At 37.3% G+C, this 14684-nt stretch overlaps 2 protein-coding genes across 2 annotated transcripts in view; both read right to left on the bottom strand.

Annotated features, from left to right (window-relative positions):
• LOC148108303 (tripartite motif-containing protein 64C-like) overlaps window positions 1-14684 on the bottom strand; it is a 95265-nt gene that overhangs the window by 63226 nt on the left and 17355 nt on the right. The window contains 6 exon segments of the mRNA XM_087871003.1: window positions 1944-1966; window positions 2753-2983; window positions 3656-3751; window positions 4318-4586; window positions 4589-4627; window positions 4630-4728. Coding sequence (XP_087727129.1) covers window positions 1944-1966; window positions 2753-2983; window positions 3656-3751; window positions 4318-4586; window positions 4589-4627; window positions 4630-4726 — 755 coding nt within the window. The 5' untranslated portion in view covers window positions 4727-4728.
• Window positions 3689-14684, bottom strand: part of LOC148108305 (glutamate carboxypeptidase 2-like) — a 121313-nt gene continuing 110317 nt past the window's right edge. The window contains exon 20 of the mRNA XM_087870998.1: window positions 3689-3751. The gene's annotated coding sequence lies outside the window, so the exon portion shown is untranslated. The remainder of the gene's footprint in view (window positions 3752-14684) is intronic.

Below are 14684 nucleotides of genomic sequence, written 5' to 3' on the forward strand. Positions count from 1 at the left end.
ATAAATCACTCTTGAAGGACTTTGAAGAAGACACAAAAAGATGGAAAAATATTCCATGCTCATGGATCGGAAGAATTAACATAGTTAAAATGTCCATGCTACCCAGAGCAATCTATACTTTCAGTGCTATCCCGATCAAAATACCGAGGACATTTTTCAATGAACTGGAATAAATAGTCCTTAAATTTGTATGGAACTAGAAAAGGCCCTGAATTGCCAAGGAACTGTTGAAAAGGAAAAACAAAGCTGGGGGCATCACAATGCCGGATTTCGAGGTATACTACAAAGGTGTGATCACAAAGACAGCATGGTACTGGCACAAAAACAGACACATAGACCAATGGATCAGAATGGAGAACCCTGAAATGGAACCTCAGTTCTTTGGGCAACTAATCTTTGATAAAGCAGGAAAAAACATCCGGTGGGAAAAAGACAGTCTCTTCAATAAATAGTGCTGGGAACATTGGACAGCTACATGCAAAAGAATGAAACTTGACCACTCTCTCACACCATACACAAAGATAAACTCCAAATGGATGAAAGACCTCGATGTGAGACAGGAATCCATCAAAATCCTAGAGGAGAACATAGGCGGCAACCTCTACGACATTGACCAAAGCAACATTTTTCATGATACATCTCCAAAGGCAAGAGAAACAAAAGATAAATGAACTTGTGGGACTTCATCACGATAAAAATCTTCTGCATAGCCAAGGAAACAGTCAAAAAAAAAACTAGAGGCAGCCCACAGAATGGGAGAATATATTTGCAAGTGATACTACAGGTAAAAGACTTGTGTCCAAGATCTACAAAGAACTTCTCAAACTCAATATGTGAGAAACAAACAAATCATTAAATGGGCAGAATATATGAACAGACACTTTTCCAATGAGGACATACAAATGACTAACAGACACATGAAAAAATGTTCAAAATCATTAGCCATCAGGGAAATTCAAATCAAAACCACACTAAAATACCACCTTACGCCAGTTAGAATGGCAAAAATCAACAAGGCAGGAAACAGCAATTGCTGGAGAGGATGTGGAGGAAGGGGATCAACCCTACATTGTTGGTGGGAATGCAGGTTGGTGCAGCCACTCTGGAAAACAGTGTGTAGGTCCCTTAAAAGGTTAAAAATTGAGCTACCCTATGACCCAGCCATTGCTGTACTGGGTGTTTACCCCAAAGATACAGACGTAGTGAAGAGAAGGGCCATATGCACCCCAATGTTCATAGCAGCATTATCCACAATAGCTAAATCATGGAAGGAGCCAAGATGCCCTTCAACAGATGACTGGATTAAGAAAATGTGGTCCATATATACAATGGAATATTACTCAGCTATCAGAAAGAATGAATTCTCAACATTTGCTGCAACATGGATGGCACTGGAGGAGAAAATGCTAAGTGAAATAAGTCATGCAGAGAAAGACAATTATCATATGATTTCTCTCATCTATGGAACATAAGAACTAGGATGATCGGTAGGGGAAGAAAGGGATAAAGAAAGGGGGGTAATCAGAAGGGGGAGTGAAGCATGGGAGACTATGGACTCTGAGAAACAAACTGAGGGCTTCAGATGGGAGGAGCGTGGGGCAATGAGATAGACTGGTGATGGGTAGTAAGGAGGGCACGTATTTCATGGTGCACTGGGTAGTATACGCAACTAATGAATCATCGTACCCTGCATCAGAAACCAGGGATGTACTGTATGGTGACTAACATAATATAATAATAAAATGTTATTATAAAAAAAAAGATTCTCTCTCTCTCCCTCTGCCCCTCTCCCCTGCTCTCTCTCTCTAAAATAAATACATAAATATTTTAAAATAGATAATAGCCACAGAGGATGACTTTAAGAACTCAAAACATGTACATCCACTTTATCAACAAGAACAAGAGACTTCCTCAGCAATCAGAAATCATTAGTGTAAACTCACCTTTGCAATACATTTCCCAAGTCCTACAAGAAAAAAAAGTAATATTAATCATGAGAGTTTTGTTCTTTTGCATCTTCTCTAGTATCCTTGTTTGTTTAAATGTGTTTTTTCTCTTAGTCTGCTCTAAGGAACAATCAGAAACTACTTTCATAATAGAACCTACAATAAAGAATGACAGGCTTCCTTGGGATGTATTAAGTAAGGAAGGAGGTCAAGAAGAGGCTGTATAGTGATGCATTATGATTTAGGTTTCCACTGTCACTCGGCACCCAGTCTTATTCCCAAGAAGAGATCTGACCATTTACAATAACAATTAGAGCAAAACAGCGAACTTAGATACAAAAAATATATATAGAATGCATTGAAATTGATTACTAAATTCTTTAACTCTTGCCTAAGCAAAGGGCAAAACCTCAGCATCTTCAGCAAGTTACTTCTGGGGCTGGAGGGGGCACGGCGGTTGGAGAACAGAGAATGACAATGGATTAGGGCAACATAAATTGAGAATTACCCCAACTTAACCTTCCTCTGGTCACAGGTTTTTTCTGATTTGGATAATTTATCTGTGTAGTTAGTACTCCTGATTACACAGTGATAATTTTGTCCTAGGTGAGCTACTAAGAGGGTAAAAATCTCCCAAGGATTACTAGGATATGAGGAAATAAGTGGTTGGACAGACATAATGATGGGAGTCAATGAGTATTATCACTTGGATGAGAATAATGGTATATGTGGGTAACATTTCAATGTCATGGCAACATTGCCCAAAAAGGGATTCCTGCCTCTGAGGATGGACCCTCTTTTCTCACCTGGAGTAACTCCACATCAGGCTTGTGGCACATCTCAGTCAGCTCTCTATACATTTCTGTCAGGCTTTCTTTCTGATGGGTCATTCTGACTTCACTTTCCTTGAGTTGTTGGACAGTCTCCTTTGCTTCTTTCTCCAGTGTCTCCAGACAGAGATGCTCCCTTTCATGGAGAAACAGATGCATCTGCTGATGCTGCACTTTGATCATTACCTTCCTTAAGGCCGCATAGTCCTGAAGAGATAGTAGATGCAAAGGGTTACATATTCTCACTCTTAACAGAGAATTCTACTTCCTTCGTGTCATCAAGGAAGTACTTGACAAACTTTGTGCCCAAATCTTCACGTGTCTTGAATATTTACTGGTCCTTTTTGTCCACACTTTCTCTAGGTTCTCAGACTCCTTCCCTGTTTGAATCAAGCCCCCTAACGGTTTTAGGCTCTTTCTCTGTGATACTCCATAAATTATTTCCTTTCTCACTGGAACCACTTTTTTCTCTTGTTCTTTTGCTTGATTTTCCTATTTAAAAATATTTATGTATACATCATATTTTATAGATTTTTAAATTAAATTATCTGATTTTTCTCCAGGTGCTACTCTATTGCTCTCCTCTCTTTCTCCTCAAGTTTATTGTGATGTTTTCTTAAACTCAGTGTCTGAGAAGATTCATCCAAACCTTCAAGTTTGGACTAGGAATACCTTTCATGCCTTAGTTATCCCATATACTAGCATTCTTTGCACTAGCTTTCATGTGCTTGCATATTTGTGTTTACTGATATATCATTTGAAACCATAATTTTTTTTTCTTGGAAAAAAGTTATCCTTTAGTTGGTAACTTAAATTTAGCTACAAGTCTCAACCAGTATTATGTCAATCTGCATAAAAACAGAACATTTTCATTCTTACCTCAAATGACTGGAGTTTGCTAGTTTCTTGATTCAGCTCATTTTGCATTTCTTGAGTCATGTTCCATAAAGAACCCATTCTCTTCAGAAGTTTTTCCTGCAAAATAACCATGATCTTGAGCAACACAGAAGATGATATTGTAGATTTTATCCCCTTATCTCTAGGAAAAGGCAGTGGCTGAGAAAACCATAATCTTGAGTTAGCATGGAGAGATCAGATTTCTCCCCATTAACCTAATTTGATTCTAATATTTGGGATATCAGAGGTGACAAATGTAATAGAGATTTGAGATTACTCTGTAGATAATATAATCCATTTCCTGAGAAATCAGATTTTTATATAATTTGACTGTGAAGGCATCAAGCTTGCATTAGAAGCCAGTGATCCTGGTACTAGCTATCTGTCCCACAATAGCATCCACCGCACATATTTGGACAATGTTTCTAAGGACATTTCTCTTGCTAGAGGCTCAATGTAGCTATGATTATAGCATCAACATTGGTCAACAGCATTGAAAGGATGCATGTACATCTTGGTATTTCTATTGAAAATTCATCGCCACCACTATCTCCACTCAACTCATCCTCCTTATCATTTTCTTCATCTTTCTCTCTGATTTAGAAGCCCATAGGATTCCAAATGGTTTTAGAGGCATCGCTTACCCTGTATTCCTCAGCAGCCCACTGCACTGGACTGTGGCTATGAGCCACATGCTCTGCTGATTCAGGACAGGGCCTGGAGAGCAAGTTCTTGTCAGCCTCACAGAATAGCCCCTTCACTTTTTTGTGCAGCACACAGATCTGCTCCTTGGAGCTGCTGACATGGTAAGATCGGGCCAGTTTGGCAAGGGAAGCCAGCTTCTTGAGTGCAATATTTGTTTTGAAGTCTGACTTCTCTGAAACTCCCCTGCATTCAGGGCAGCACATTGGGTTTGGGATTCTTTCCAGCAGAGGCACAGGCAGGGACTGCAACGGTGTGCCCACAGTCAATGGTGACAGGGTCTAAGTAGTGGTTCATACAGGTGGAGCAGATGGTTTCATTCTGAAAGGATTGCAAGGTGTCCAGATCCATGTCTCCATAAATTTACAAAAAGAAAAGAGACAGAGAGAAAGTCATTCCTCCACCCTGATAAAGGCAGGGGGGAAGCCTTTAGACAAAAAAGCTTGTCTGCTTGAACTCTATCTAATCAACCTATTAATTTAATCCCAGTACAAACATAGGCATTGTTAAGTATAGACAGGTTGGGTTTGTGCTATGAAACAAATAAGAAAATGGAACAAGAGTGTCCTCGCCATCCTTTTTGTTTCAAATAGACAGTGTTCTCAATCAGAATTAAACTATGTGGACAAGCTTAAAGATTGGGGCAGGGAATAAAAGTTAGGATGGTTCCAGAATTACATTTCTTAGCTGATTGGTCCAGAAACATGTATAGAATCTCAATCTCTCCCTCTCTCTCTTTATGTGTGTCTTTCTCCATGACTCCACGACTGTAACACACACACACACACACACACACACACACACACACACACACACACACACACACTTCATCTCTATGCTAATAGCCTCCATGTACCCTGTCTCCAAACTAACAAGTGTATTTTTCTAAAGACAAATAAAATTGATTAGGTTTAATTTAAGCTTGTTTTAATTCAAATCAGTGTTGACTTCAACTTTGACTAGTTTAGCAAAACTGTTCCTTTTAGGAAATAAAGTATAAAAATCATCTTTTGTTTCTAGTTCAGAAAATAATTTTTTCCAGAGTTGGTTCAGATCATCGGAGAATCTTCACATATTGAACTGGTGAATGTTCAAGCTACAGTGTTAATCAGCAACAATTAATCATTTTTTTAAACAAACAAAAAAGAGAATAAGCACTGGGATTTCTTTTCTGCACTAGAAAATACAGAGCTGCAGTTAAAGGAAGCATGGTCTATTCATCTTTATTTTGGTATTTCCCCATGGTAACCAATAGCACTTCTTGGGAGTCCTTACCAGTTGGTTGGATCAATTTTGAAAACTTTTCAAATCTAGACTGCACACTGAAGGTTTTAGAAGGATAGCAAATAGGACTTTCACAACAAGGGCTTTCTAATTAATTCAGCACACTAAACTTTTAGGTTGTTGTGTATAAATACTATTACATGCATACATTATGTTGAATATTTCAGGTGCTTTATAGGGTCCATAATTGCATAAAAACTGCAGAAATCTCAGGGGGCCTGGGTGGCTCAATCGGTTAAACCTTCTACTCTTGATTTTGGCTCAGGTTATGATCTCAGGGTTGTGGGATCAAGCTCTGAGTCAGGCTCCAAGCTCAGCATGGGGTCTGCTTGTCCCTCTCCCTCTGTTCCTCCCCCTGTTCTCTCTCGCTCTCTTTCTCTTTTAAATAAATAAATAAATAAATAAATAAATAAATAAATAAATAACTTTAAAAAAAACCTGCAGAAATCTCTAGGACCTAAAAAAATTTAGTAACACATAAGGGAATAGAATAAAAAGTAGTCATCTTAATATAACAAATATTATATATTAAAAATGTTCTAATTACAGATATTTTAAATATTGATGCATTTTAAATAACTAGGAAAGCTATTTGTTTGCTTGGACAAGACCCAAGCAGCACCACAGCTAAACTAAAAGTATTTGTAGAAGAGAAAGTAGGCATGAAGATATTTACTGTAAATTCCATACTCAACAGAGTCTACTGAGTGGCCTCCCCTGTGGAAGCTCTGGGAGGTCTGGAAGGTCTGTCGATAGCAGGGTCAGCTGGGATTCTCTGTTCTCCAAAGCCTGGCAGCTGCAAATTCAGTCAGTCTACCCCAGAGAAGTCCTCTCTGGACAAATGTGCTTTTTATATAATTAAGCTCACCTAAGGTCACAGCTACTTCTTGAAATTGGCTGTTGTCTTCAGAAAGAAGTGGAAATGGCTTATTAGGTTATACAGAAAGATTTAAAAGTGGTTACTTAGAGTTTATAGCATACAGAGAAGAACACTGGAGGGCTAATGCTTTAATAATCTGGATTTGTTTTGGAGTGTGATGGAAGAAGTTGACCTCACACAAGTTGTTCAAAAAGACATTTAAAAAAAAAAGACATTTTAACTGAAGCAATTACTTCATTAAATGATTTTCTATTTGACTTCACAATTTTTAAAATTTGTTTTCTTACTCTACTTTTTATTTTATTTTTTAAAAAGATTTTATTTATTTATTTGAGAGAAAGAGAGACAGCGAGAGAGAGCATGAGTGAGGGGTAGGGAGAGAGAGAAGCAGGCTCCCCACAGAGGAGGGAGCTTGAAGCAGGACTCAATCCCAGGACCCTGAGATCATGACCTGAGCCAAAGGCAGATGAGACGCTTAATGGACTGAACCACCCAAGCACCCCATTACTCTACTTTTTAAATTTATAATTGCTAATTAAGCTCTAGCTATTGTTTATCTGATTATATAAAAACAATAAAACATTAAATGGAAAAACCAACAAATCTGCATGTCTGACTCTTGATTTCAGCTCAGGTCATGATCTCAGGGTCATGGGATCAGGCCCCAACAGAGCTCCACACTCAGCACTGAGTCTGCTTGGGATTCTTTCTCTCTCCCCCTCTTCCCCTCACCCTTTGCTTCTCCCCCCACTCATGCACACACCCCCCTCTCTCTAAAATAAATAAATAAAATATTTAAAAAATAAAGTAAAGAATTAAAAGTGTACCTAGGCACTCAGTTGGGTTTTAAATAATTGTATGTATAACTCTGCTAGTTTTATATAATTGTATATATAAACTTGCTAGTTTTTTTCTTACCTTCAATATTTGATGACTATTTTGTAATGACTCGTTCATGTAAAAATAAAAACTATTTTGCAGACTCTTGTATCTTGGTAAATAGTTTTAAACCAAATGCTTTATATATATGTATATACATATATATGTATATATGATATATCTCAATGTATGTACTTGTATTAAAATATTATATAAGATGATAATACTTATTTACACAAAAATTATGTGCACAATTATCTTTAATAAAATGCATATGGAAAATTATTTTTTAATCGGGTATAATTGACATATTATATTAGTTTCAAGTGTTACAACATAATTTGATATTTATATATATTACAAAATGAATGCCACTATAAGTCTAGCTAACAGCTATCACCATACATAGTTACTTTTTTGTTTCAAATTTCAAATTCAAATTTCAAATTTCTATTTAAATTTTAGTTGGTTAACATCTAGTGTAATATTGGTTTCAAGAGTAGAATTTACTGATTCATCACTTACGTATAATACCTAGTGCACATCACAAGTGGTCTCCTTAATCCCCATCACCACCCACCTTCCTCCAGTAACCCTCAGTTTATTCTCTATAGTTAAGAATCTCTTATGGTTTGTTTCACTGTCTCTCTTTCTTTTCTTCCCATATGTTCATCTCTTTTGTTTCTTAAATTCCACATATGAGTGAGATCGTATGGTACTTGTCCTTCTTTGACTGACTTATTTGGCTTAGCATAGTAACCTCTAGCTCCACCCATGGCACTGCAAATGGCAAGCTTTCATTCTTTTTGATGGCTGAGTAGTGTCCCATTGTATATTTATAGCACATCTTCTTTATCCATTTCATGATGAGAACTTTTAAGATCCTTTTACCAACTTTCTTTTTTTTCATTCATTTTTTTGATTAAGTTCAGTTAGTTAACATATAGTACATCATTAATTTTTGATGTAGTGTTCAGCGATTCATTAGTTGCCTATAACATCCAGCACTCATCACATCATGTGCCCTCCTTAGTACCCATCACCTGGGTTACCCCATCCCTCCACCCACCTCCCCTCTGTAACCCTCACTTTGTTTCCTGGAGTTGAGAGTCTCTTGTGGTTTGTCTCCCTCTCCGATTTCTTCCAACTCAGTTTTCCCTCCCTTCCCCTATGGTCCTCTGTGCTATTCCTTATAGTCCATAAATGAGTGAAACCTATGATAATTGTCTTTCTCTGCTTGACTTATTTCAATTACACAATACAGTATTATTAACTATAGTCACCATGCTGTGCATGCTGTAGAAAATTATTTTTGGCATAAGTACAATACTACCTGTATTTTGTTGACACCTATCACAATTCAACAAGTCACCACTGCTTACATATAGGTTGTCTCGCTAAATTATTTAATGCTTGGGAATTTGGGTTCTATTTTTATAAGCATATGAAAATAATCTAACCTTGCTAGAAATTGAAAACCTAAAAAAAGTCACCTTTTAAAAATTATCAAATTGAAAAAAGAAAGAAAAACCATAAAAGCTATTATATCCTAGAAAGAGGTAAAGTAGTTGTCCTCTCACTGAATACATTGGATTGTAAATTAATATAAGCTTCAGAAGTATCATTTGACCTGTAATTATGCTTCAAAATGTATTCTAAAGAGATTAAGTATATACTTAATATATACTATTATATACTATTAGGGTATATACTAGTAAAGTATATATACATATGTATATGAGGACTTTTCCAGAAATTTTAATTCTGGGAAAATTGCCTCAAACATTTCTTAGCAGGTTGTATATCATCTACATAAGCATATAGAGGAAGGAGCTTTTAGTATTTTCATTTTTCAGTAATTTTTAGGTGGCTCAGTTGGTTAAGCCTCTGCCTTCGGCTCAGGTCATGATCCCAGGGCCCTGGGATTGAGCCCCCACATTGGGCTCTCTCCTCAGCAGGGAGCCTGCTTTTCCCTCTCCCTCTGCCTACTTGTTTTCTCTCTTTCTTTCTCTCTCTCTGTCAAATAAAGAAATAAAATATTTAAAAAAATTAACTGGTTATGTGTGCAGGATACCCCCAATAGTGCTGTTCAATTTACAGGGATTTGTTCAACATTTGCTTACACCATTTCCTGGATTTGTGATTTCTTTATATAAAAGTCCTATAAACCAGGCTCTGTGATCTCATCCCTGCCTCAAATAAAAAATATAGTAATTAGACAGTTGCTATTCTTACTAAGTTTTACTGAGTACCATAGCAACTTCTCAATTTCCTCCCCCCAAACCCAGTTTTCAAAGGTAAAATAGACAAAACTCCTAGAATCTTTAGACTATAAGCTAATAGGGAAGGTGAATGCGTGTGTAGAGAAATAAGGAATCCATAACATCTCAAATAAGAAAGAGAAAACTGCTGTGTACAACTGGAGAAGAAAACAAAGAGCAGGTGATTGAAGCTGGCACTCTTTCTCCCTCATCTTTCTGTGGGAAGAGCCTCCTGAAAAACATTGATTAAAAAGGTTGAGTCCCTTGCCATGGTCAACACTGAGCCTGCCAAAAGTTAGAAAATATCTACTCCCTGCCATGGACTAATTCTTGAACATTTGCCAGATGTAGATTCACTAAGATTTATGGTCTTAGCTTGATAAAAAACCTAATATGAACATAAATCTAAAAATGGATAGTTGAAAAAGTTATCTTCTGTTAGGCTAACGGAAATGCTAATCTCATAAATATCAAGCCCTGAGGAAATAGAAAACAGATAGACCAAATAATAATTTCAAAAGAACATTAAAAATTTATGATGCCTTGAGATTCCCATGAAGAATAGTTTGTACTGTGTAGGTTAAAAAGGACTTTTAGTTCATTCATCTTACATGGCAGGCCAAGGACAGGGGGAGGATACTGTGAGATGCCAGGGACCAGGCAGTAACACATCCATCTGGACTGCAACATGGATTATAACATGACCAGTGCCAGGCTCCCACCAAATTTTGGCACCTGAAAATCCTGGGTGGTGCAGCCCAAAGTTGCTACTGGCAAAACGCTGATGAATTGCAAAGTTGACATCAATGTGGTTGGTGGGAAGAGTTGGTGAGTCTTTTTACCAGATGGTGATCAGGAAGTTATAAAATTGTTGTCAACTGGCATAAGGTGGTATCTTAGTGTGGTTTTGATTTGAATTTCCCTGATGGCTAATGATTTTGAACATTTTTTCATGTGTCTGTTAGCCATTTGTATGTCTTCATTGGAAAAGTGTCTGTTCATATCTTCTGCCCATTTTTTGATTTATTTGTTTCTCGTGTATTGATTTGAGAAGTTCTTTGTAGATCTTGGATATCAGTCTTTTATCTGTAGTATCACTTGCAAATATATTCCCCCATTCCGTGGGCTGCCTCTTATTTTCTTTGACTGTTTCCTTGGCTGTGCAGAAGATTTTTATCTTGATGAAGTTCCACAAGTTCATTTTATCTTTTGTTTCTCTTGCCTTTGGAGATGTGTCATGTAAAAGTTGCTTTGGCCAATGTCGTAGAGGTTGCTGCCTATGTTCTCCTCTAGAATTTTGATGGATTCCTGTCTCACATCGAGGTCTGTCATCCATTTGGAGTTTATCTTTGTGTATGGTGTGAGAGAGTGGTCAAGTTTCATTCTTTTGCATGTAGCTGTCCAATTTTCCCAGCACCATTTATTGAAGAGACTGCCTTTTTTCCACTGGATGTTTTTTCCTGCTTTATCAAATATTAGTTGCCCAAAGAGCTGAGGATCCATTTCTGGGTTCTCTATTCTGTTCCATTGGTCTATGTGTCTGTTTTTGTGCCAATACCATGCTGTCTTTGTGATCACAGCTTTGTAGTATACCTCGAAATCCGGCATTGTGATGCCCCCAGCTTTGTTTTTCCTTTTCAACAGTTCCTTGGTGATTAGGGGCCTTTTCTGGTTCCATAAAATTTAAGGACTATTTGTTCCAGTTCTTTGGAAAATGTCATTGGTACTTTGATCACGAGAGCCTTGAAAGTGTAGATTGCTCTGGGTAGCATGGACATTTTAACTATGTTAATTCTTCCGATCCATGAGCATGGAATATTTTTCCATCTTTTTCTGTCTTCCTCAATGTCTTTCAAGAGTGATTTATAGTTTCTAGAATATAGATCCTTTACGTCTCTAGTTAATTCCAAGGTAACGTATGGTTTTTGGGGCTATTGTAAATGGAATGTATTCCCTAATTTCTCTTTCTTCAGCCTCATTGTTTGTGTACAGAAGTGCAACTGATTTCTGAGCATTGATTTTGTATCCTGCCACATTACTGAATTGCTCTATAACTTCTAATAGTTTGGGAGTGGATTCTCTTGGGTTTTCCATATAGAGTATCAAGTATCTGCGAAGAGAGACAGTTTGACTTCTTCTTCGCTGATTTGGATACCTTTGACCCAGCCATTGCACTACTGGGTATTTACCCCAAAGATACAGATGTAGTGAAGAAAAGGGCCATATGCACTCCAATGTTCATAGCAGCATTGTCCACAATAGCTAAATCGTGGAAGGAACCGAGATGCCTTTCAACAGATGACTGGGTTAAGAAGTTGTGGTCCATATATACAATGGAATATTACTCAGCTATCAAAAAGAACAAGTTCTCCTCATTTGCTGCAACATGGATGGCACTGGAGGAGATAATGCTAAGTGAAATAAGTCAAGCAGAGAAAGACAATTTTCATATGATTTCTCTCATCTATGGAACATAAGAACTGGAAGATCGGTAGGGGAAGAAAGGGATAAAGAAAGGGGGTAATCAGAAGGGGGAATGAAGCATGAGAGACTATGGACTCTGAGAAACAAACTGAGGGCTTCAGAGGGGAGGGGGTTGGGGAAATGGGATAGGCTGGTGATGGGTAGTAAGGAGGGCACGTATTGCATGGTGCAGTGGGTGTTATACACAACTAATGAATCATTGAACTTTACATCAAAAACCAAGGATGTACTGTTTGGTGACTAACATAATATAATAAAAAAATAAAAAATAAATAAAATGAAATAAAATAAAATTGTTGTCAGTATTCCTTGGTCAATTATAAATAGATGGGAACACTTCAATAGGAAAAACAGCCCAAATTAGGCTAACCTGGTCATCTTCTTTTCAACCAATATGAACAACTTTTGGCCAGAAAATTTAGGACAGACCCAGACCATAAAGCCAGGTATCAGCCCGGCATGGTCAGTAATGCTGCATAGCAAGAACACAAATGCAGCAGCTACAAGCACCTCAACTGAACTGGATCTCAATTGAACATTTGAAAGTATTTTATAGCATAGCTAACTTCAGAACATAGTGTAGTATAGTGATTTTCTAATATGTCTGGGATGCAGGGACTGCTAACTAGTACTGCTAACTGATTTAAAATAAATCAGTTAGGGGGCACCTGGGTGGCTCAACCAACTCTTGGTTTCAGCTCAGGTCATGATCTCAGGTTTGTGAGATTAAGCCCTGGGCTTAATGCCGAGCATGGAGCCTACTTGAGATTCTCTCCCTCTTCCTCTGCACCTCCCCATCTCTCTTTCTTTCAATAGATGTATTACATTCTTAATAGAAGATTAGATTATTGTAGCTGTAAACATAAGTTCAAGTCATTCTTTTGGGATTTACATAATCACCTAATCATTTAAGGAAACATCAACAGATCTACCTCTGGTGGTAGATAATTCACCTGGTGGTAGATAATTACATCAGTGTGTCTGATGTCATTATTTGATTTTACATTTTCAAGCCCACATAAGGTGACTTCACATATGCTGAAATTTTCAGTGACCTTTCTACATCTAAATATATTAACTACAATACGACACTTGCATAAAAATAAACTACTTTTTAGAGCAATTTTAGGTCCACAGCAAAATTGAGGGGAAGGTGCAGAAATTTTCCATATACTCTTTGCCCTTACACATGCATAACCTCCCCCATTATTAACAACCCTCACCGGAGTGGTGCATTTGCTACAATTGATGAACTTACAATGATATATTATTGTCAGCCAGAGTCCATTCTTTACTCACTCTTGGTATTGTACGTCCTATGGGTTTGGATAATTTATAATAAAATGTATCCTTCATTATAGTATCACACAGAGTAGTCTCCCTGCCCTAAACATCTTCTGTGCTCCACCAAGAATCCTCTATGTTGATCATGAATCTTTTAAGTGGAGGATGTTTTACTGAAAAGGCAATTAAAAATAAATATTCTCTGATATTAACAAAAAAACCCCTGTGAAGTCTATCAGAAATGTGTCCTTTAGGGGTGCCTGGGTGGCTCAGTCAGTTAGGCGTCTGCCTTCTGTTCCTGGGATGGAGCCCTGGATCCCTTCAGGCTCTCTCCCTTTTCCTTCTCCTTCTGCCCCTCCCCCTGCTTGTGCTCTCTTGCTCTCTGTCTCTCTCTGTCAAATAAATAAATAAAATCTTTTAAAAAATATGTCCTTTAGATTGGAGGGGTTTATAGGTATTTGGTATGTATGTTTTATTATAAAGAACTACTTTTTTTCTGTTTGTGAGCTTTTTTAAAGTTAAAAATATTTTACAAACCAAGGAACAGTTTGAGTGACTTTGAAGATAAATTTATTACTCAACAGCAGAACCACCTATGGGGACTGAGTTGTAGGTATGAAACTGTAAAAAAGGCTGTAGATTACTGGATCAGTATTCTGAAATAGAAATTAGTGGTAGTGTCTTAGATAAATTCCCAAATCACTGAGCAAAATGAATTTATAGATCAAAAGTTTGTAGTGATCTAACAAACTTCTCTGAAGCGTTATCTACAATTCCTATTACTATGAAAAACAAGAAAGACTCAAAACATTTTTGATGAAATAGTTCCATTGAGAGGTATGTCTACTGGTTTAGGGATCCTTTCTACTCTGACTCAATACATTATGCAGATTAACTTTTTCTGTGATCTCCTCCTCATGTTCCCTTAATTTATTTTTGTTCAGTAATCCCCTTGACTCTGCATTTCAGCTTGCCATTTTATCACCCTCCTTGTTTGCTTCTCCTGAGCAATAGATTTATGTTTATCTTAAGGTTGTGGCTGACCTTTAAGAAGGGTAGAGGTTAAGAGCCCTGCTGTTTAACTGTGCATATTCATATTACTTTGTGCCTTGATTTTATGTCCTTATCCTTATTCTTTTATTTTCTTTTTCTCTTAACTTGAGCACACGCACACAAACATACACAGCCTTCAGGGAGAAGAGTGGAGATTAATTATTAATACTGAACTTACTGATTT

Source organism: Ursus americanus, chromosome 21 (assembly GCF_024610735.1).
Source record: "Ursus americanus isolate L20-20 chromosome 21, mUrsAme1.1.p, whole genome shotgun sequence".
Lineage (NCBI taxonomy): Eukaryota > Metazoa > Chordata > Mammalia > Carnivora > Ursidae > Ursus > Ursus americanus.